The 25,390-nt window shown below is 38.4% G+C and overlaps 1 protein-coding gene across 1 annotated transcript in view; it reads right to left on the minus strand.

Moving 5' to 3' along the window:
* LOC123520727 (extracellular matrix organizing protein FRAS1-like) overlaps positions 1–25,390 on the minus strand; it is a 67,159-nt gene that overhangs the window by 15,712 nt on the left and 26,057 nt on the right. Inside the window, 35 exon segments of the mRNA XM_045283282.1 lie at positions 126–1,920; positions 3,103–3,250; positions 3,611–3,859; positions 4,001–4,229; positions 4,726–4,889; positions 5,121–5,364; positions 5,477–5,775; positions 6,237–6,391; positions 6,531–6,684; positions 6,879–7,063; positions 7,454–7,655; positions 8,146–8,432; positions 8,680–8,892; positions 9,115–9,259; positions 9,466–9,590; positions 10,331–10,583; positions 10,921–11,137; positions 11,272–11,374; positions 11,522–12,484; positions 13,121–13,291; positions 13,576–13,897; positions 14,550–14,797; positions 15,084–15,236; positions 15,562–15,708; positions 16,189–16,307; positions 16,751–16,937; positions 17,676–17,827; positions 18,415–18,624; positions 18,997–19,349; positions 19,679–19,798; positions 20,093–20,199; positions 20,880–21,039; positions 21,622–21,839; positions 22,316–22,475; positions 22,616–22,807. Coding sequence (XP_045139217.1) covers positions 126–1,920; positions 3,103–3,250; positions 3,611–3,859; positions 4,001–4,229; positions 4,726–4,889; positions 5,121–5,364; positions 5,477–5,775; positions 6,237–6,391; positions 6,531–6,684; positions 6,879–7,063; positions 7,454–7,655; positions 8,146–8,432; positions 8,680–8,892; positions 9,115–9,259; positions 9,466–9,590; positions 10,331–10,583; positions 10,921–11,137; positions 11,272–11,374; positions 11,522–12,484; positions 13,121–13,291; positions 13,576–13,897; positions 14,550–14,797; positions 15,084–15,236; positions 15,562–15,708; positions 16,189–16,307; positions 16,751–16,937; positions 17,676–17,827; positions 18,415–18,624; positions 18,997–19,349; positions 19,679–19,798; positions 20,093–20,199; positions 20,880–21,039; positions 21,622–21,839; positions 22,316–22,475; positions 22,616–22,807 — 9,149 coding nt within the window.

A 25,390-nucleotide genomic window follows, 5' to 3' on the forward strand; every position in this document is an offset into this window, starting at 1 on the left:
ACTAAAATTGAATTAGAAAAATTTATATCAACATATGAGGTGAAGTAATAATCATATGAGTCTATAGCATGTTTACACTACAGAATAAATGAACAATCTTTAGCTTCATAATTAGGTTTACTAACCTGGCATTCCCAGGGACAAATTCCACTTGTGTGCTGAGTGCCTCATAATCCACTCCAGCCACAGCTGAGCCATCTTGGGTGGACACATTCATCCACAACACCTGAGATGAGTCTCCCACCCTGATGATGGGGATGTGGAAGGGGACAGCAGGAGTAATGGCAGGGGGCTGAGTGGTGGTATATGCACCATGTTCAAGTGACACTCTTGGCCGATCTTCCCAGTCTACGATAGTGACTTGCGCCACCCTGTCTTCTCCAAGGTGGGGACGGAAGATAGATGCAGAATCTGGATGAGATAGTTTCACAATGAACTTTTCTTCCTTTTCATAAATTATATCATCTATCAAGCTCACTTCACACTCCATCCTTGAGACTCCTTTATGGAATATGATGACTGAATCCTTTGTATTGGGTCGTTCTATGAAATCTACGTTTGCTTTGGCTGACCTCTGGCGTGTTGAGCACCGAACATAAGACTTCTGACTCAAGTCACCCGAACGTATCACTGGAACCCTAACCATGGTCTGGTTCTCTCGCACTGTAACCTCTGCTGCACCAAACTGTATTGAGGGAATGTCCTCCTTGTCAGTCAGTATCACAACAGCCTTTGAGCTGCTGCTACTAACAGAGGCATTCTGCCCAGTGCTGAGAGACACAATAAATTGTTCCCTTCCCTCCACTTTGGGATTCAGTTTATCATCAATCAGTTGTATAGAGCAGTTTGCACTTCTTTGACCAGCAGTAAAATTGATTTGTTCTGAATGGGGTACAAAGTCAAGTGAAGGCTGAGCCTCCAGCTGGGAGCTGTCTGTGGTGGTGCACCACACACTGCAGGTATGACTCAGATCCATTCCAGTTCTTTCCAATCCAAGACTTACTGTATCATCACTCTCTGACACAATATATTCAGTTTGGCTGAAACCAATTCTGCTCTCATCATTTGGTCCCCTGATGGTAACAGAAGCCCTCCAATGCTCTCCAAGTGCTGTGTTTTCAGATGGATCTTTTAACACTAAGAAAAACTCTTCATTCATTTCAAAAACATGGTCGTCTATGATTTTCACAGTGCATGAGGAATTTGTAATGCCAGGAGCAAACACAACCGTAGAAGATTCATCATGTAAACGGTGAATAAAGTCTGTTCCATTAGCTAAATAGTTTGGCTGAGAACCTATGGCAGTTCCATCCTCACTGACACACATCACAGATACTCCAACACTCGTGTCTCCATAACGTCTCATTCCAGCAATGATGAAGCCTTGAGTCTCACTTACAATAAAATGACTAGAATCAAACATGACTAAAGGTTTATCTTCACTATCATTAATGGTTATCAATGATTTTCTGGGCCGTCCCAAAAGTCCATAGCTTGGTTCTGCCAGCCGCACACTGAATGTCTCAGAGCCTTCATAAATGTCGTCATCCTGAATGGTCACAACACAGTACTTCTCTGCTTCTCCCTCTGCAAACTGGAGAGGGCTTGAAACAGGTCTGAAGTCCAACTGCTGTGTTCCTTTGGTACGCCCTCTGGCAGACCCTCCATGTGTGATGCAGGTCACTGAGGACTGCTGCTTCAAGTTACCAATCCTCCTCACTAGAATATTAATTTCTTTTTCAGTTTCTTTCACACTGTACTGTTTGTGACCCATGACAAACAAAGACCACTGGATGTGAAAAATATTGTCAGGTACAACACTGGATTTGTCATCTCTTATTTCAAAGCTAAAATGATCACTGTACACTTGGTGGGAGTGGGCAGTGAGCTCATAGTAGATGTGGCCTGCTGTTATATCAGCTGTGAAAGAATGAAATACAATCTATTTAGTCAATGGTACAATATTTAGAATTTCATACTCTCCATAACTACTGCCATAGGAACAACATGCCATAAAAAAGAACTACAAATAAAGCATTTGTCACCATTCAATTACATTCAACATAGTTTCCACCATATTTGCCTTCATCAGATACATGAATCATAATGGATAAGATTGTTAAATGGATATTCTGCATAAATTTCTAACTTTTTTTCAATCAATGATTTTCATTTTATATTCACCACTTCATTTAATATCTACAAATCATACTTCTGTTTCTTATGACTGAGTGAAGGACCATGTCATCTAATTAGAATACAGTGAGTAATTAATCCATTATAAATAGCAGAGCTAGATGTCCTTGGGGTCAAATCTGGATCCGAATAGCTAAAAGGAAAAGACTCACTAGACTGTACCATAAAACATCTCAGGGCCAGTAATGCCTTGGCTCATGCTTGTGTCCTGCCATACCATGACATGATTTTTATCCTCCTTCTAGATCTATTTCTGATGCTTCATTTAATTAATGTATTAGTGAAAATATCCAAACAGTCCAAGATGTATGCATGGTTAAAGATTTTGTAAAATTTCACCAGAGGATTCTCATTTCCTAGCCAATTGAACTATACAACACCATCATAACCTCTCACTAGGTCCTATCCAAACTTATATCAAATTCTCACAATATGATTCCACTACCATACTGCCAATATAAGAAACAGTGAAATGTTAATACACTATGAGAGATAAACATGATTAGAGACTGAACCCAAGTCTGGCTTCACTTGATAAGGTGCAATACCTCACTCCACTGTGGACTTATGTTTCTGTCTTGCCATGGCACTACGTGCTCATCATTGTAACCATGGCTGTGAACCTCATTAGTCCTTAGATATCTAATTTCCAAGACAGTTTTCTGACAAATCTTTCAAATCAGACAAAGGATGACATGTACTGAGCTGAAATTTGGTGTACTGTAACAAATTCACTGCAATAAGATATTATGACAGACTGCCTCAGTGTCCAATCATCAGCAACATTTAGACAAAACTACTACCTAAAAACACATTACTAAGTAATTATTCTTGTCTGTTGCTTCATGAAATTCTAAGGTTGACTTAACATACTTAAACCAATCCAAAGCAGCAGGTGTGAATTACCTTGTGTAAAAGAAGACACAGGTTGCTTCTGAGAGGTGAGGTGCAGCTGTCCATGAGTTGGCTCAGCTGTTACTATTATCTGTACCTTCTCTGGAGGAGTGTCTCTGTCCTCCACTAGCAACTCATGGCTTGTGATGAAATTCTTTCCCTTAGAATGCAAAAAAATATACTTTAACATTACATAATTGATTAATGAGTAAAAAATAAGTAACTAAACACATAAGTCAGAAAACTGAGTTAAGCTCCTATCTCCCATCTCTTAAGATCAAACTGATATACAAATTTCCTCCAAACTCATGCACATTATTTGTACACAACATTGGTTCTGAATTTTAATAATTTAATCTATCTAGAAAATCACTCATGCACGTCCTGGTCTCTTCTTTTAATAGCTTTCTTCCAGTGTCCTCTCAACATTGGTTTCCTCAGACTCAAGTCTTTGATTTATATAAGTTTCATATCTGAATCCTTCATCCTGCTAAAATAAGAATCTCTTTTTACAGCTTACCTTGGTTCCAGCTTCCTGCTGTAGGAAGTGAAGTCCTCTATTCACTGTAAGGAGTGGAGTGCCATCTTCCACCTTAGAGACCTCTACATTAATTATGGTTGGTTCACTAGTGGGAGTTTGCTTCCCTGCCTGTTGGTACTGGCTGTTAGTGGAGTCTGAGACCACTACACTGAAGGAGTCCTGAGAGGAGGCTGATCCGTCATGCACATAAGACACAGCCCCAGAATAGAGTTCCGTCATAGTGAAGGCCTGAACAAGAAATAAAATTAGATCCTGTTATCAGTGGATTTTTTTTATTTCTATATATATAATAAAAAAATACATCTGAAATCAATACTAATAAAAAGTCCACAATTAGATAGTAAGATGCACTAATGAACATATTCTTACCTTTGCTTCCTGTTTCCCATCAACCTCCAACCAGCCATGTTGTGGCAAGTCACTCATCCTAACCACCAGAAGCTTATCATGAGTATCTGCATCAGTAGCTTGAATCTCAAACTCAGAGATAACTTTCCTTGTTCCTTCTTGAACTTTGATGACGTTTGTGGTGAGAATAGGAATCTGGTCGTCCACAGGTGTGATGGTGATGTGGAAAGTATCTGTGATGCTGTTAGGTCTGCAAGAAAATACACTTATACAGCAGGGAAATTTCAGAAGAAAAGAGGCAGGCAAAATATGAATGTAGATATGAAAAGTAGCCTATATAGTGTGTTGCTCCAATTTTCTGGAAGGCAGGACAATGATAAATTTAATTCTTTGTATGTGTGTGTGTGTGTGTGTGTGTGTGTGTGTGTGTGTGTGTGTGTGTGTGTGAGAGAGAGAGAGAGAGAGAGAGAGAGAGAGAGAGAGAGAGAGAGAGAGAGAGAGAGAGAGAGAGAGAGAGAGAGAGAGAGAGAGAGAGAGAGAGAGAGAGAGAGAGAGAGAGAGAGAGAGAGAGAGAGAGAGAGAGAGAGAGAGAGAGAGAGAATATGGCTTTAAGGAAAATAACATGACTCAAGTTTGCTATAACTAAGTTTGAATAACAGATTTTTCCAGATGTAATGGGAAGTAACTCACAGCACAGCACAAAACAAAGATTTTGATGAAGACAAATAAAGATCAAGAAAACTCACCCATCTGATACAGTAAAGACAAAATGGTCAGTGGTGCTTTCCTCCTCACTATGCTGGCGGTATAGCAGGCTACCTGTCTCCAGTGCTTCCTGACTCCAGCCTGATATTGCTTCATCAGGGGAGCTTGCCATGGAAAGGTATCCATGAGTAGGCCCACTCACCAACTGCCGCCACAAAGATAATCAATAGTGTTACAGTTTCTATACCTAACCACCATTACAAAACCACAGGAAACATAAGAAAATAATAATAATAATAAAGTTTACTTTGATGCCAGTTTAAGTCCAATAGAAAAATGATTTTCAGTTATCAATGCTTCTTTTTTTCATAATAAAGTTCTACAAAGTTTATTATCTTCAGGAATACAAAGTAACAATATGACAGAAGTAGCTTACTGAAAAGTGTAATTCTGCTGGGTCAACCTCTGTATCAGTGGCTGAGAGCAGGTGGTGTGTGAAGGGAATACTACCATCCTCTAAGACTGTCAAGCCTGTGTTAGTGACTACTTGTGGAGGTATGTGATCTTCCAACACAGTGATGTGCAGTGCTTGATCCAAATTAATGTTCCCTTCTGAGTCCAAAAGGTTAAATCTGAGCACATCTGTAGCATCATTATGTGCATCATTACGATGCACAAACCTGTCAATGATAAATGGTTCATCATTACATTAATTTGCAGTACAATTATTTATAGTCTATGTATTCTTCCAAAGAATATAAGTTACAAAATGAATATTGTGATAATGCTTACCGGACGTGACCGTTCTCAATGTCCTGCTGCAGGAAGACTGATCCCAGCCCCAAAGGCAGCCAGGAGTCTAGGTGATAGATTTCAAGGCTCCCTGAGTCTGGCAGCCGAGTGATCACATACTTAATATTTTCATCTTCTGAGTCAGCATCCTCAGCCTTAAGAAGATTCTGAGATACAAGAGCTATCTGACCAGCCCTCAGGGTCAGACTGGAGGAGATACTCAATCTTGGAGCCATGTCTCTTTCCTGCACTATTTCAAACTCCACAATGCCACCTGTTTCATGACTTCCATCACTCACCTGGGAGAAAATGCAGTTTTTTTTTTAATTTCAAAGATAATTACATACTTATCTAATCATGTACAAATATACATAGGTATGCAAATAATAAAATTTTGTGCAAGAATATGAAAGACTAAAAATGGAAGAAAAGGATATCATTTGATCTTAAACCAGTTGGAAAACAGGTCTGGTCATTGGGAATCTAGTGCTTAAAGATGACCTACAGTAATTAACAAGTAAAGACTACAAAATCAAACTGAAATGCTCAGCTCACTATTATAAAAAAATCTTTGAAGTCTAGATTACAACACTATAGCAGTGCATAGCATCTCAATTTGCAAATTTATGAGAATCCTTTAAATATTCAATGAAGTTGTTTTTGCTCAAAAGTATTAGCTTTACACAAAACATCATCAGTGCACCACTGTATGATATTTTGACGGGAAGACATATTGATGAGAAGATATTTTGGGGCTTACCAAAAATTGCATGACATCCTCAGGGTACTTAGAGCCATCATGACTGTACAGTATCAAGCCATTGAGTATGTCTTGAAAGGTGAAGTACTGGCCACGCACAAGGCGCTCACTCTGCTTGATGGAGTCTGATGATGACTTCTTCCTGTGTAATGAGCCTGTACACAATAACAACCTTAATGATATGCCATATCTAAATAAATTAAAATAATACAAATGTATATTTACTTTCAGTATCAATACTTGATACAAAAATACATTGTCATCTAAATAAGTAACAAAACAAAAGGGTCTCACCATGCTGAGGCACTTGCTCCACACTTATTATGAGGTTCTCGGCTCCAGAATCAGTGTCGGATATGGAAAGGGACTCGTCTTCAATCACAACAGTTTCACCTTTTTCAACAAGCACTTTTTCTCCTAAGACAACTGGCGGTTCATCATTGACTGGCTGTAAAGAAAAGACACACTCACATAATAAAGGTTTATATCAGATAACAATACAAAAATGCCTAATGGAGTAGTGATGTAGAAAAAGCTTGTGACTAGTTACCTTTGTTCCTTAGAACAACTGGTCAGGAATAGAAGCAAATTCTGTACTGCACTAAGCAGCTAAGTTTAAACTAATAAGTAAAATAGCATTACCTTGATAGTTATATTAAATCTTTTAACTGGAGAATCATTTGTGCCATCAGTAACATGAAAGAGAAAAGTGTCCTGGTCAGGCTCCTGGTCACGGTGCAGTGACTGGATGTACCACACGCTGCTGTCTTGCAAGGCCGACAGGGGAAAGCTGGCTAAGGGTTCTGTCCTTTGCAAACCAACATTGTCTGAAATAAGAATTTTAATTAAAAATCTGAATAAAAAATTGGTTAAGCATAAAAATGGGTTTCATTGTCTAAATAATATTGGTATTGTGTGAAAATTCAAGAAACATCTTTTAAGTTAGCTTTTAAATTTCAATAAGGTGAGAAACATTACTATTAAAGGAAGAGTATTTCCAATGCCAGCTTTTCTAACCAAGAATCTCACACAGATCTTATTCACTGTATGAAGCAAGAATATTTCTGGAGGACATCTATAATTTTTCAAAAGTCTGAAGCTCAAATACAGTTTTAAGGGCTTAATAGGAAACACTAGATTCTAGACTCTCCTCATCTTAATGTCAATGCTGAGTAACCTTATGTATACTGAATATAATGATTGGTGAGATGATTTACCAGCATCTTTGTTGCTGAGATATCCAAAGATTGGTTGTGAATCTAGCACCACCTCAAGTTTGGATGGCAGAGTGTCCAGATCTAAGGCAATGATAGAAGATGCAGGCATCACCACGCTGCCTCCCTCAGCCACCAGCACTGGACCTCCTACCTCCACATCAGGATTGCTGTTGTCCACACTAAGAATTGTTACTCTTAACACCTGGAATATATAATAAAAAGAAGCCTGTATCATATTACTCAGAAAAAAATATGTATGTTTGTATGAACATAATTATGAGATTTCAGATTTCCAAATATATATATACATATATATATATATATATATATATATATATATATATATATATATATATATATATATATATATATATATATATATATATATATATATATATATATATACATATATATATATATATATATATATATATATATATATATATATATATATATATATATATATATATATATATATATATATATATAATATATATAAAGTATATGCTTTCACAACTTTCCTCTTCAATTCTTACAGTGTCTTTTTTTATTCCTATATTTAGCAAATGAAGTTATCTGACCATCACATGCTAATACAATATCATCCCTTTATGTTAAGTGCTGTATGGCAGAGTAGGTAAATCAATGGATAAAGCTATAGTCTTCATGGAGAGAAATGTGTATTTTCTTACCTGATTTGAAAGCACATTGTTTCCAGAGTCTGTGATATTGAAGGAGACCTGGTCATCTACCTGTTCTGGGCCAATCTCTGTGTGAGAGGTATAGTTGATGTGGCCCCACACAATATCTGCTTGTGTGAACTTGTTAGTGTTGTTAAGCACTCTTACAACATCAGGTGATTCTCTTAGAACTAAAGAACCAAACTGTGGCTGAGAAATTATAGTGTAAACAAGTTCTTCATCTCGGGAGCGATGATCTGTGAAGCGCAGATGAGAACTACTGATGACTTTTGATTCATCTGAAACAAACATGAGGGTATTCAGTCAGCTACATGTCAACACTGGGAGAAAATCTGAGATGGAATGCATACCAGAATTCAAATGGATACAAGAGGAGTGATATTTCCATTGCATGCAAAGAGGGAGCACCAAGATAGCAAAACTAATTTACTTCAGCTGCTGATTAGATGTCACTGTAATTCAACCCATTAACATTTATTTTCAAATAATATGCAAGCAAAAGAATACATTATATTCAAACCTTACATTCACTTAATGTCACAGACAATGTGGCATTGTCACTCTTGATCAAACGGTAGTCATTAGTGTGGTGATGACGCACTGTGATGCTGATGCGAGAACTGGCCTCAGAAGAGTGCCCCAGGGCCAGAAACACCATGGAGTCCTGAGTTGCTTCAGAACCACCATGATTGTACATAAGATGGGACTGTCTCATTTCAACGAGGTTCAGGCCTTCCTCTGTAAAGATAGGAGACATATACAGAGGAATCAAGAGGTAGGTTTAGGCCAGAGAATATTTGAGAAAAGTAGATTATGTTGGTTTAGCTATGTGAGAGAAAGGAAGGGCATGACTGGTTCAAGCATGTTAAATGTTTTGAAGTGTAAAGTGGAGCATCAGTAAAGATAATGTGTGTGCACTGATCTCATGATGATAGCTGTAGTGAAGAAATGGCCTCTTACCCTCTGTGAATAGGTATGAATTTCCTTGTTCCTCTCTTGTGATGGTGCCAAAAAGAGGGGCCTCTAGAAGAATGAAGAACACATCTTCTTCAGGTGACAGTCCGACCAGTTCAAAAAGTTCAGGCTGGAGCACTACTGTCTCATGCTGTTTGAAGAAACAAGCCTGGTAAAACTCTATTACTTATTATTCATTAAAAACTGCATTTTGTATATCAATCAAGTGAAAGCATTATAACATGATAAAAAAATAGAAATTAAAATAGCACTACCCAAATGCAAACAAAGTAATGCAAATGTATATATCAGCAAGATTTCCGTCACTAAGAAAAAATAGGAGCAAGACTGTCTTACACTGTTTATGAGGAGATCAGGGTCAGGATGGGCAAATGAGAGTTGACTTCCTTTCTGAGGCACCACATGGAATGTAAACTTCTGCTCTGGGAGATGATTTGACCCATCTCCCATTGTGTCCGAGACTGTGGCAAACATGTTAATATCATTCAACCCGTACACAGCAACATACATCACATGATGAGCAGCACATAACTGCAACTTGCATCATATGATGTGAAAGTTATTTTCTAACTTTGTAGCCTATGTATATTTCACTCTGATGTCTTTACTCAATATTTGGTAACTTAGAGTGAGTCTACACTCCCTATCATATCATAAAGTGCTTATTTCTTAATATTACAGTAGAAAAAACTTTTACTTCACATTAGACTACATAAAAATAGGGTGTCCTACTATATAGATAAAAACAGATGATCGTAAATTACAAGAATATTTCCTACTATTTAATACCATACTGTGTTTAGTGTTTTATCTAGACATCCTCATCCCCAACAACCATCCATCCATCAGCTCACTCACCACTACCACAACTATCCACCAGCTCACTGAAACACTCACTCAATCACTGCCTGTCACCTCAAAGTGACAAACTGTATAACTTGAATACACCACCATGCCTCATCTAATATATAAAATCAACTAATATTTGGCTTTCCCATACTTTTCCATGCAATCTTTCATCTTATATTTCTAAAAATTATTTTAGAATTTTTCTAACTTTATGCCAATAATGGCAAACCACAAGTATGACTGCCAGAATCTTATTGTGCCTTTTGGGTTAATATAATGTGCATCTTAAACAATTTTCAAAATTTCTTTATAATAAAACTAATAAACTTTCAATAACTATGTTCTACAGTACCTGTAAATTTAAAACTGAAATATTTATCCTCTTGTCCCATATCACTAAATGGAGGCATATATATTATCTTCATGTCACTAATGTCTGCTTGCATGAACTGTCGCAGCTCAAGGCCCGGGGAGTCAATGTGAAACAGGGAGCCGTCCATAGGGCCCAAAGGATAAGTGATGGTGTACACAAGGTGCTCTGAGGGAACCATTCCAGATAATGAGAGATGACTCGGGGTCAGAGTTAAGGCTTGCCCTTCTTGAACCTGAAAGCAGAATAAAACTGTAGCACTCAATTTTGGCATTCCTTATGGAAATTTCAAGAAGACTATCACAAGGGTGTGACAAATCTTTAGTCATGAGAAGTTTTTGTCAAGTTGGTGGACTAAACTCCTGACAGAAAGTCCTGACCCAAGACATCAATACAATAATAACAGCAAGATTGACTAAATCAAGTACATACTGAATAAGTTCTGGAATTTAATGATCAGCAGTTGAAATACTAGTCGATCATCAATAAAAAAGTTATCTTTATATTTCTCTTCTTATAATGTAACTGTAATTAAATTTCTTGAAGTGAAGCACTGCATTCTTCAGACTCACTGTGGCAATGAGTTGAGTGCCTGGTGCATGAGACACTTCAGCCCCTGGTCTTGAGGGTTCCACATTGATGATGAAGGTTTGGTCAGACAAGATGTTAGGTGGGTGAGAACTGTCAGCTACTGAGAACAACAGCTGGTCTGACACACCGTCACCACCCATCAGATCACCAGAGTGCAAGTACCACACTCGACCCTCATCCACGTCCCGTTGTGTAAAGCTGAAACATGTGTTTTCATTTTAAGAAGTCCTAAAATGTCACAGTCAAACCTGAACAAGTTTCAGATTAAAACAGCATTCACATAAAATCCACCAAGGAAATCAAATAAATTTATGATATACAGCCTAACTAACCTTGTGGTGGGCCTCACCAAGTGTGTTTCATCCATCCGAGTCCATCCATCATTAAAGAAGCCATCCGGGGCAGCAGGCAGTGGTATGACCAGGGCCAGTTTACCTGAAAATATTGGATTTTTAAACTCCATTTTAAAAGCTTACACAAATCATTCAATATTCTGATAGCAAAAGTAACATGCTATTTAATAAAAGTAATATAATTTCAATATAAAGAAATATCAGTATGTAATTAAAAGGCATCACTTACCCTGGCCAGAATTTTCCAGCATAGGAAGAAGAGTAAAGAGTAAATTTTCATCTTCTGAATCAATGTCTGAAGCCTGAAGCATCTGAGGAGTGATCTGCACTTGTCCGCCCTTGTCCACTTGTGCACCAAAATTTCTGATCAACACAGGATGTGTGTCTTCCTCATCAACAATGAACACTTTCAGCAATAAGTTCACAACATTATATTCATCACTGGCCTGGAGAAGAACAAGGTCTGATTCTTTATCTGAACCATCATGAGAGTATATCACTTTTTCTTGAGCCAGTTCCTCCAAGGAGAACATGACCAGTTCTTCCCCAGCCACAGACAGTTGGCCATGGTGTGGCCCATCCACTAGCTTGATGGTTACGCTTTCTGGATTGTCCAAGTCAAGAATCTTTAAAATATCATTACTTAATGGCGCTGCCTTCCCATGAAATACTAGCAAAGGTTCATTGGTAACCACTCTAGGAGGATGAAATGAGATCACATTTATAGAAATCACTTCTGGTCCAACCTTGAAGTGGCTGTCCGACACACTTAATCGCATCTCTCCATACAAAGGCTGGTTGGTCTGGTACTTGTAATATATCTTGCTCTCAGACATTTCAGCAGCAGTGAAGTTACCATTCTTCTTCAACTTATGACTACTGCCATTAACCATTCTCAAGAGAACTCCATTCGAGGGTAATTCTTCTAATGTCACACTTAGTCTATCTCTAGAAGTGTCAACATCCATAATGTGCAGAACAGAATCATTCAGAGGAGACAGTTTTCCATACTCAGCAACTAAAGGACCCAAGAGGCGAAGGGAAGGTCCCACAGCATTGTAGTGACAGACTCCAAACTCTGGCAGGTAGTTGGGACTGCAGTGCTCCACACACTGGCCTCCCTGAAGCAGGTGGGGCAGGCGGCAGCGTAAACACTCGTACAGGGAACACTCCTCGCACTCACTTCCACATTCTGTGATACAACTAACACTGTGCAAGGTAGATCTGAGAGAGTTTATTCTCATTCTTAAACTATAAATACTATTTTTTTGTATAATATTGTGTACTTCATAAAAAATTTACAAATATTAAAAATATCTAAGATAAGGAGCAAATCAATAACTCTAACAGCACAAAACAACGTGAAGCATAAACAAAACTTGAGAAATGTTCTCCTAACCAAGAAACTAAGTTGTCACAGATTGCTCTCTTCCTTAAAAGTCAATACAAAAAACAGTGAGGGAAAAGTGTCGAGAAGAGAAATATATCAAATTGATATCCACAAATGAGCATGACATGATCACTTTGGCTTCTCAACACAATGTATTAAATTATTTCAACATAAGTGGTCTTGGTAACTAACTCCTCTGTCCATGTACTGCTTCCAACTACCAGGATATTTCTAAATCAAGAATTTCTAAAAAAGGATAAATATAATCTTGGTGTGGTGTCTTAGAAAGTACATGTTCTTCATTGAGAAAACATAAGAGTATCTAATGGATGATCTCCTCTAGACTTATAGTACTGTAGTACTTGTAATATAAAAATGTACACCATACTACATATCATGCAATAAAGAAATGATCATACTACTATTGTTTTTACTCACCATGGCAAACGTTATCAAATACATTGGCAAAAGTTCCTGGTTTGCAGGAAGTCACACAATGGCCATGTTGCAGCAGGTAGGGACTGTGGCAGGCCAGGCAGATGGAGCTGGTGTTGCAAAGACTGCAGCCTCCAGGACAAGGACGGCACTTCTGGCCATCCTGGTAGAGTCCTGCACACAATAACAGTGACAGTGTATGGAATGTACATGTCCCTTCATGCCAGATATAATGAACTCTGATATATCATACAAAACCAAAGGGATCACTGGAGAGAGAGAGAGAGAGAGAGAGAGAGAGAGAGAGAGAGAGAGAGAGAGAGAGAGAGAGAGAGAGAGAGAGAGAGAGAGAGAGAGAGAGAGAGAGAGAGATCAAAGAAGCTGCTACCACACATTAAATTTTGTCGTCACGTGACCTTTCCTAGGTCCTAGAGCACTATGGATCATTTTAATTATACCTGAGGAACACTCAGTGAGGCAGCTGCTTCCCTCCTGTACCATGCCCTCTCTGCACTCAAGACAGTCTTCCACTGAAGGACCCAAACATTTTTCACAAGTCCAGTGACATTCTCGACATTCTCCATCAGAGTTTGAGTCCACAAAAAACATTGGGGGACACTGATCAACACACTTCCCATAGAGGAGGTGTTGGAAAGTTTGGCAGGTGAGGCAAGTCACACCATCACTAGAGCAAGTGCTACAATCGCCTTCACATCTGGAGCAAAGTCCCTCTTGATTCAAATAGAAGCCACTTGAACACTGGATTACTTCACATATTCCCTGAAGAAAGAGAATACTATATATCAAATATTCATCTCCTACTAAAAAAAAAATAATAAAATAAATAAATAAATAAATAAATAAAAAAAAAGGAAATTAGAGGAATTTTCTGTCAGTCTAGAAGAATTAAATCATACAGTTCTTCTACACAAGACATGGTCAAAGATTGTTTATCCTGGGATTGGGATTCTCTTCTTGTTTTTGTATTGCCTTTTGTATATGACTTGAACTGTTTCAAAAACAGACCATCAAGAAAACTCAAAAAGTGAACTGGCTATCTCTTTTGATCCATCTACATACTTTTGATTCTACAGATTTCCTTTTCTATTTCTTTTCCCTGGCTACTTTTCTTAACAAACACACAAAAAAGCAATAACATGAATAGATAAGTATATAAATAAGATAAAATAAAAATAAGCAAAGCAAAATAAGAAGTAATATAAATAAACAAATAAACAAATAACTAAGATAAATCAATAAACTAAATAAATAAATAAAAAATGGATAAGCAAATTAACTAATAAAAAAGAAAAAGAAAAAAACTGAGCTCAGCATTATCTGTGAGGCAACTTGATTACATTATCAAGGTAGTATCTAAAAGTGGGAAATGGCTCCAAAGGATGCTTAAAACTGAGTGTGATGAAGGCCACACCTGAGCTGTAAGGTTGGTTCCCTCAGGGCAGGTGAGGCAGCTGGTCACATGAGGGCCATCACAGGTGGCACAATGAGGATGGCACTTCTCACAGGTGTCTGAGTTGCTATTCAGGAAGTATCCCTCACTGCACTCCTGCACACAGTGGTCTGCCTCAGTGTGCCTAAAGTCTGCCTTGCACCGCAGACAAATGCTTGCAGTGGAGTTGGTGTGATCCTGGGCACAGGCATTGCACGATGGATGGCACACTGGTCACCAAAGATGGGAAATTTGATGCTGAGGAACTAGTAACTTTTTCTATGAAACTGATTAAAGGTATGTATCATTATTCCAAATGCAACCTCAGAAATATAGAGGCAATAATAGAAAGTGCATTATTTCTTATCTATTTCAAAAAGAATAACTAAACTTATCCTATAATTAATTAATGTGCTTTACACACATCTTCAAGTATTTCTCAATCTGTATTCAAGCATAAATAACAGAGAAACAGAATTCATGTATATTACATTAGTCTGAAAGCAAAGCACTCACTTTGGCATGTGTTATCCAATGCCAGATAACGTCTCCGAGGGCACTTGGTGAGGCACTCTGCTCCAGTTTTTGGATGGAGTGTGGCTCTCTTGTGGCAGGTTAGGCAGCTCCTGTGGCCAGGGCCTGAGCAAGTCTTGCACCGTGGATCACACTCTATAATACATAGTGTAAAATTGTGCTATATATCCCAAGAGACTTTCTTCTAAATGATCATAATTAAATAAAAAATACAAAAAATTAAAAGCTTAATACCACAAAGGCCTGAAGCTGATTACTACATACATTTCATCATAAGGTAGTCAAAATACAATAAACAGGCACACAATGAAACATCTACCACTAATATACAGAATGAATCCTTAACTTTCAACATGTTCTTAACATCCCATACAAGCAGACAGTCTTCTATTCATGAGATAAAGAACAAAATAGAAGAAACCAAATATCAAATGAAAAATAAAGAATTAAAAAATCTTACCTATGCAAACACCTTTCTTGGAATTGTCATAGAAACCAGGATCACATTTTTTCACACAGATGTATCTCTGCTGCTTCCACCCAGCATGGCACTGCTGGCAGTGAAATGGATCTGCCACGTGCCACACCTCACATCCAACAGGGGGCGCTGAAATTAAAATGCAGAACATTCTTTAAAAAAACTATGATCAATTTAATTTTCTAGCAAATTTTTAGTCTTTCTCTTCACAAACAAACAAATTAATATATAAATACATATGCCTATTCAATACTATTAGCAAAGCAAAGGCAGGTAAGAAAGTTATTCCACCTTCAGACTACTTTCTCAGGATCTTTATGATGGCATTACACTAGGAGCCTAATAATGCTTCCAATATCTTGAGATCTAATGTGGTGTAGTGACAGGAGGTGTAACAGTCACTGTTAGTGGAGAGGCTCCAAAAAATATCTTGGGACCTATCAGTTATCATGGCCCTGACCATTTTTTTTCTTTTTTTTCCCTCCAAAAAATTATACCTTTAACTTCCAGCCAGCTGCTCCCCTTTAATACATCTCAAACAAAACTAACAGACTATGAAAAACCAGTGACACACTTGTGTTCCCAATGAATATATGCCAAAGTACTCACCTACACATACATTGCTTTGCATCTGGTGAGTTGAAGAACAGGCATCTTGACATGTACCTGATGGGTTTTCCTGTCCTTCCACCACCACAACCTGTCCAGCCTGGGAGCACTCCACACAACTAAGAAAAGAGGTGCAAATTAACCATGGTACTGAAGTTAATTTATTAATCTGTGTATACTAATTAGAGGTATATTACTAATCATTTAGTTGCTACCATTCTACTCTTTCATGTATGCATTTGCCAAAGCTTTCCATCAAAATGGTAATCTGGTATGAAAAAGTGTGCTGCCCACTTGAGGGATTTCAGTGCATAATCTGGTGGTATCAAGAAAAGCAAGACATACAAGCTAGTCTTTTTAAAGGTCAATGTGCTGTTGAGATTTATATAAAGGAGTGAAGACAATACAGAAAAAGTGATGAAAATATAAAATCAAACAAATCAAAATACAAAGTAGAAAATGTCTAGAAGGGAAGAAGGTATCAGTTTTCAACAAAGCTAGGCCTAAATGTTTTCATCAAATTGTATAAATCAAGACAATTGTTAACTATACATTCATGTACCTTTCATGACCTTTGCCCAAACAATGTGAGCAAGATTCATGGCAAGGAAGACACAGCCCTCCCTCAGCATAGGTTCCTCTTGGGCATGCACTCAGACAGTATGACCCACTCAAGAAAAGGTAATGAGGACATGAAGTACAGGAAGAAATCCTGGCACCATTGCAGGTTTTGCATGAAGGATGGCAACCTGGGAAACACAAACATGATTGAAATATAAATAATTGTTCATTTCAGTTATTAATACAGATAGTCTATTTCCTAAATCATCCCAGTATCATTATTACTTAAATTTAAACTTCTCCAATATTATAAATTTCCTCAACCACAAAAATTTTCAGGAATTCCATTGACACAGTTGGGAGCAATGGTGAGTTTTTAGAACTAAACTGTCAGATGTCATCACTGCTTTATGTCCCCATAGTGACATGAGCTAAAAGAATTGTTGTAAATCCCAAGTATATGCAGATGCATAGAATACTGTTATTATATGTTCAAAATTCTTCATTAACTTTTAAATATCCTTTATAGATAATTTTGAAACAAGTTGATCTAACCAATATTTTTTGCAACTATCTAGTAATACTACTATCAATATTCTAAATATTGGATACAGATGCTGGTGCATGTGATGTTCACTTTGCTGACAAGCAGTGGCATATTTGGAGCTCCCTTGCTACTCAAATTTTCGCTCACATGTCAAAGTGAAAAATTAAGCGAGTGACGGTTCGTATCTCAAATTTCTTGTGAGTAGAGGTGCTCATAAGTCAAGGTTTCACTGTACTAAGAAGTTCACCCATGTAACTTGGACTTAATTAACACTAACATGTCATTACTCTACATATATACAGAAAAATTTGCAAATAAAATTTTAAAAAAGGCATTTTTCCATCCATAAATTGAGTATGTACTTGTGATAATTACTTACTGAGACAAGTGTTATCCTGACTCTTGTAGAAGCCCGATGAGCAGTCTTCCAGGCAGTGTCCATCCTCTAAAAAAAATGATGAATGGCATCGCAGACACTGCCCCAACCCACACACCTCACACTCCTCCTGACATTTCTCACAAACTTGCTCTCTGAAAGAGAACCAATTTTTTAACTTAAATAATATTTCCTAAAATCAAGCAACCAAACAAATCAAAAGTTTACATGAAGTAAAGTCCACAAATTTACATTGCATTGAATGGGCACTGTGCAAGATTATGAGAAAAACTGAGATGCAAAATGATGCATCTATAAACAGTTAGATAGTACTGCACTCTGCCTTATTTATGTTAAATGAATTTAGTAATAAATCAGGACAGCTTTTACTTATTTTTTTTAGTTAGATCTTCTGAAGAGTCATGAACAAAAAATAAAATTGTTTACAGCCTATAAAAGAGCCTGTGTCACAAGATACGTACAAAACTCACTCCGTCATGTTACACTTGAGATGTCAATCTGTTCTCACTTTTATATTGTTAAACTTCCTTATTTTCCTTTGGAGCAAAACAAGCATAACACTGGTGAAAACAGAAATCTGCTACATTTATTAATTTCTTGTTTGTATGATTATACAATTTTCTTCAGAGTATAATCTGTACATCTGGTATATTTAATACACTACTGTAATTGCTTACACTGCCCTATTTTGAAGTAAACTTGCTAGCAAGACATAGACTACCTGGCATAGTATCCCCTGGGACAGCCTTCAATGCAGACACCAGCATGCAGGAAAGTCTTGGCAGGGCACACCTGGCACTGGTCAGCTCCCGGCCCAGCACACTCACTGCAGGATGCATGGCACAAATGGCACCTTCCTCCGCTGGCATAAAATCCTCGACCACAGTCACTTAAACACTGGCCTTCGTGTAACACCTCACTGTCTTTGCACCTGTATGGATAGAAACACAATACAAACAAGACTGTCAAAGTCAATAGATAAGTCTAATGCCTCTCTTGGTTACTCAAGAGAAACAATGGCATAATAATCTGAAGATGGGATAAATTTACCATGAAAGTTTCTCCCTTAAAATTAAATTGAAATCCTGATTCCCAGATAAAAAAACAGCACCTTAGAACTGCAATCATTGTCACATTTGAAGGTCATTTTCCAGTCTTTCTAATTAGGTTTTGAAGAGAAATTATAATCCATCTACTATTTATCTATACATAAACTAACTTGTCATGATAGTATGAATATTTATTCAAGAAACAATTTACTTTCAAATCATGAAAAAAATTATATTTCACATCAAAACCATACCTTGTGCAGTGGAAGCTGGACGCCTCAGAGCATGTGGAGCAGGATGGGTGGCATGGAACACACTCCGCTCCTTGCTGGAAGGTGCCTTTACTGCATTCCTTGACACACATCCCTGAGTCACGATAGGAACCTTTTAGGCAGACTGTGCACAGAGGCTCAGGGTTGCCAGGAACACACAGCGAGCAGTGGCTGGGGCATGTAATAGGTTGACACAGTGGACAGCAGTCACTGTTGTCATTCAATATAGGTACCATCCCCTCAGGACACAAAGGACAGGACGGCTGGTAGCAAGTAACCTCTCCTCTGTTACAGGAACACACTTGACATTTTCCCGACTTCCACACATCTCCACTCTGTGTGGTAGTAAGATATGTGTTTGAGGAAACATTTAAACACATAACATAAGAGATGCTGCAAGAAGTCAGTAGTCTTACATGTTGCAGTCCTTGTAAAATGTACCTATCCACTAATCATCCTTGTCTATAAATCTATATAATCTTCTTTTAAACACCCTATTGACTAGGCACTAATAATGTGATTACTGAGTCTGTTCCAGTCATCTTCAACTCTTTGAGAACCATCTATTATCAATGTCTGAAACATTTTATCACAATGATGGAAGTAAGACACAGGATGGGATTTTCTGTTACTTACTAGATAAATATACAACCAAGTAACATACCTTTTTGAGTGCACCATCCATAAGGCACAAGGACTGGTCCACAACACACTCAGGGCAGCAAGAGCCAGGCCGATTGATTAGGGACTCTCCCACACCACACTTTGTCCTGCCACACTCTACCTAGGCACAGAAACATACTTAATGCTCAGATTAAAACCTCTCTAAGGTATCTAAGGTACTCTATGTATCAGTTTACTTGAGTTCATCTATTCTTTTACAGACCATAAAATATTTGCTTTTAATTTGCTACCTGCATTTTCATAATCAATAACTCACTTATTCATTTGAAGTTTTCACATGATTTTAATGTCTATGGTTTAATATTACTGTTTGTAAGATTATCAGCTTATCATCACTACCTCATCATTTCTACTTATCATGTGAACAATGATACATTATTTTTCTTTTACTCACCTTCTGACACACAACCTTGCCTTCCTGACACACACACACATCACATGCAGTCCTTCTCAACACCTTCCCCGGAGCTATGCTTGTGCCATTCTTCAGCAGACACCAACCTGGAAGAGAGGGAAGAAGAGGAAGAGAAGGAAAAAGAAGAAGAGGAAGAGGAGGAAAAAGAAAAGGAGGAGGAGGAGAAGGAAAGAAACAGAGAGAGAAAGAAAAATGCAAGGACAAGAAGGAAAGAAATATATATTAGTATGTCATGTGTTGTTTTTTCATATTTCATTATAAACTCTTAATGTCTGCCTAATTACAGAGAATTAAATACAATGAAGCATATAGTCAGTCAATTCCCTGCACTCTTCCTGCCCTCTCCGCCATTCTCATGAACACGTGACTTATAGAAAGATACTTATTTAAACCAAACTTCCTCATTTATACACAAGATTTACCCTTTCATTGCTATTTTGACATATTCCTAAATCACAAACAACTCCAAGATCTTTGCCTTTCTTCTGCAGCCATCCCTATATTACAATAGTTGGATGTTGAAAAGACCTATTCTTTTAATCCCTTTTCTTTCTTTCTTGCAAGTGCTTAGAAAAATTTTACACTGCTTTTGTCAGTTTCATTCCATGCTCTTATTTTCCTATGGAGGATTAGGTGGCTCAAGAGTTTCAGACATTTTTTTCACTGTCACAGAGGGTCCCTTCTGTCAATGCTGTGAATTGTTGCAAATTGCAGCAAATGAGTTTGAAAAAAAATGTTGGAGTAATTGATTTATTTTTTCACTGACCTTGAGTCTTGATGCATTTAGGGCAGCAGACACCTTCCTCCTGGTGTGACTCCTCACCCTCTGCACACTGAAGGCTGGGACACTCCTGCTGGTGGCAAAAGATGCGCCCTGCCATGCACACACATTCACGACATGCACTATCCTTCCACTGCTCCTCAGACTGACACACACACACACACACACACACACACACACACACACACACACACACACACTTGTCAGTTATTTCTTTAATATGTAAGTGCCACATGATAATAAAACACTTGGCTGATTGGTATGTTCCTTTCAATAATGCTGACAGTTATGTATGTGACTAATACTCATAGTAGAAGCACTATAACAATGTATATTTATTTATCTTAAAAATATTGCATGTGCTACAGTAACAAAGATTTAAATAATGTTGATACTTTTCTAACTAATCCCAAGACTATTAGGTTTGGAACATGAATAATCTATATATGGTCAGAAGTTAACGAATATTTTACAATATTTTCTATTACATAAGCATTTTCTTAAATAATTCTGATCTGCTGATAATCCCTTAATAAAAAGAACTCTATAAACCATGATGACTCTCAGATACAAAGCTTGATGGAATACAAGTGAACCTAGCAGGATGTCAACCTTTGATGAAAACTACTGATTATTTAAGAGATAGTACTGCCCAACAAAAGAAGACCTGACATTCTAAACAGTAGTGTAATAATTGAAGGATTATAAAAAATTACATGAGGCTTACTTGGAACACCCTACCCTGCACCACACAAGGAGATCCCACACATCTAGGGCAGCATGACCCCTGGTTCACCTCCAATGTGTGATTGGCTGGGCAGGCAAGATGAGGACACTGAGCTACATAGCACAGTGCCCTGCCGTCACGACACTGGCACTGTGTACATGCTACTGGTGACCACAGAGCACCATCAGTGTGAACTTCATTTCCCATTTTACATGGGCCTGTCAAATATTACTATTTTTAATGTTTCTTCAATCTTATCTCAATCCTCTTACTCCTATGGTTGTGTTATTGAAATCTGAGATTATTGTAATCATTTACTTAATGGACATTAAAGAAAAGAATACAAGATAGTTTTCATCCTTAGTAAGGTATAGTAATTTGTATTTTGGAGACTACTAAAAAAAATAATCTTTTACAAATTGTTGATGATTGTGGAGACATTTAAAAGGGTTAAATCTACAAAATGATGTGATGATCCTGGGAGACTGACTTTTGATTGGATAAAAAAATGTAATTGACTAAGACCTTGCCAAAATAAAAATACAATGAATAGGTAGTGGAGGAAGATTTGAACTTCCTTAAAAGTAAAATGATCTGCTGAGAAGCTGTGATAGCTACTTGTAATTACCAAAAGCTCTGCCAACCTGAACATTACATGGTTGTATGAATGGAGATATAACACGTTAATACTCACGACCCAAAGGTACACACTCAGGGCAGCACTTTTCAGGGAGCTGCAGCAGCACCTGACCCTCAGGACAGCTGGTAACATTGCAGGGTTTGCGTCCACAGGACACAGTTCCACTGATACACTGACATTGCTCACACCCTCCAGGAGACCAAACCTCCCCGGCCTGAAGGAAGTGTAATGTGATGTGACAACAAAGTAAAGGACCGCAGACTGCTACTGCAGCTGGTGCTGCTGCCGAGATTCGATCTGAGACACCAGTGAGTTCAAAATTACATTCGCAACTCACACTGCTCCTGGACTTACCTGGAAGAGAGAATCTCCAGCATGGCAAGGAGTAGGAGGTGGAAGGCAGTGTGGACAGCAGTGTTCGGGGCTGTGTATTAACTGCTGTGATGGTGGGCACGCAGACAACTCGCACACCTCCCGCTCACACACCGCCACGTGCCCGTGACACCGGCACCCTACACACACTTCCTGGTGCCATTCACTCCCATTCTGGAAGAACCAAACAGTAAAGATTTACAAACACTCTAAAACATTCACAGAAGAGAAATGAAATTTACAGTGTCTCCAAGAAAGACTAAAAGTTGGTACGTTCGCTTAACACACACACACACTGAGCTCGCTCCGTAGGGTAACGTCTGGCTGTCTCGTCAGAGACTGCAGCAGATCAAACAGTGAAACACACTCTACCGGGCGCGACGAAGCAAACGGGCCAGCCTCTTAATGTGTAGCCCTGTTCACCTAGCAGCAAGTAGGTACGGGATGTAACTCGAGGGGTTGTGGCCTCGCTGTTCCGGTGTGTGGAGTGAGTTGTGGTCTATGAGCTCTGAGTTCTTTCCGTAATGGGTAGGGCTGGCTGAGTCTCCAGCAGACGACCGTGGTGAATTTAACACTATGCGTTCAAGTTTAATAATTAATATCAAAGTGCATCATTATCGTGGAATCGCATCGTTATCGTGGAAACTCGTACCGTTATCATCGTCACGCGCATCGTATCAGCGTTATCTACTTATTTATTCATTTATCGTAAAAAAAATTTTGCTATTAACACTTTGGTTTACATAGTAGTACGGAACTCATGATGGTATCCAGCAGTCGCCAGTAACAAAGAGCCAACAAAGCTGGATTCTCCTTAGATATCGTATAGTTTGGGTGATTAAGTATTGTACATACTCTCCACATCAATGTGAAATAGTGTTATGATTCCATATTTCATTAGATAAACTCAACGCGTCTTTTCATTGGCACTTCAATGTAATTGTATACTCGTAATTCAAGTATTGCCTCTGCCTCTAAGTACGTTTCATTGCTTCTTTATTTCATAACTACTGATTAGTTTATCATTATTATCTTCTAATAAATATATGTAATATATTTAGACAGTTTTATTTAAGCCACAATAGATAAATGAAACATTTAGATCGCATACAAAAGTAGAATTTGACTCGTGTAGCAAATCACGTTGGTTGTAGATCACATACCAAGTAGCACCTATAAAACTAACCAATGTGAAATACGTGAATATGAAAAAGAGAGTTTCTTAAATCACAATAATGCTAATTTCTTACAAGTTGATACTAAATCAGCGTCATATTATAAGACTGACTGTAGTCGGTCTTGGCGCGCCGTGATCTTGGTTGGGACGCCTTTGCACCAATAACAATGGACTGGGCGTGGTCGGCAATGGCCAGGAGCGTTTAGCTACTCAAAATTTGCGTAACAAGGAAGAGCTGCTCCAAGGACCGATCCCGACCAACCGATAGAACCTACTGCAAACCACGATATATATATATATATATATATATATATATATATATATATATATATATATATATATATATATATATATATATATATATATATATATATATATATATATATATATATACTATCACTGGCAAAGCACTAGCACCCAATTTAATAAAAAGTCCTTATCAGTCCAGTGCAATTGTGTGTGTGTGTGTGTGTGTGTGTGTGTGTGTGTGTGTGTGTGTGTGTGTGTGTGTGTGTGTGTGTGTGTGTGTGTGTGTGTGTAATTCACCTCGGTCGTCTGCTGGTCACCCAGCCAGTCTTCCCCATTACGGAGCGAGCTCAGAGCTCATAGACCGATCTTGTGAGACCACAACACACTCCACACACCGGGAAAGCGAGGCCACAATCACTCGAGTTACATCCCGTACCTATTTACTCCTAGGTGAACAGAGGCTTGCCCATTTACCTCGCCGCCCCTGGACTCGTATCTGGCCCTCTCGACTGTGAGTCGAGCGTGCTAACCACTACACTACGTGGTGTGTGTGTGTGTGTGTGTGTGTGTGTGTGTGTGTGTGTGTGTGTGTTTCACTGTTTGTTTGTTTGATCTGCTGCAGTCTCTGACGAGACAGCCAGACGTTACCCTGCGGAACGAGCTCAGAGCTCATTATTTCCGATCTTCGGATAGGCCTGAGACCAGGCACACACCACACACCGGAACAACAAGGTCACAACTCCTCGATGTACCTACTCACTGCTAGGTGAACAGGGGCTACACGTGAAAGGAGACACACCCAAATATCTCCACCCGGCCGGGGAATCGAACACCGGTCCTCTGGCTTGTGAAGCCAGCGCTCTAACCACTGAGCTACCGGGCGTGTGTGTGTGTGTGTGTGTGTGTGTGTGTGTAGGACTGTTTTCTGCGTTCATAGTTGTGTCGTTATTTCAAGTTCTTCAACTCTTTCATGTTATATTTTCGAATGGAGTAACTTTTCTTTTTCTTTTCTTATTAATCTATCTATCTTGTTTTATCTATTCATTTATTCATTCATCTATTTATTCATTTATTTACTCATTTAATGTCTATTGTTTTACTGGCTAACTTACTCATATATCCTTGTCTATTAACTTATCATTGATATTTTTGAAGTCTTTATTCCGTTTCCACCTTATCAATCCTTTCGATAACGTTGTATCCTACTGAGGTGCTTGAGGTCTGGGCTGCGAGGGAGGCTACACCAGCGTATACCACACCACGCTGGCCGAGGCTGTCTTTAATTGGAAGGGAACACTTTTGGTAAGTTATCTCTCAGTGGGCCTGCCGAG

The sequence above is a fragment of the Portunus trituberculatus genome, chromosome 47 (genome assembly GCF_017591435.1).
Source record: "Portunus trituberculatus isolate SZX2019 chromosome 47, ASM1759143v1, whole genome shotgun sequence".
Classification (NCBI taxonomy): domain Eukaryota; kingdom Metazoa; phylum Arthropoda; class Malacostraca; order Decapoda; family Portunidae; genus Portunus; species Portunus trituberculatus.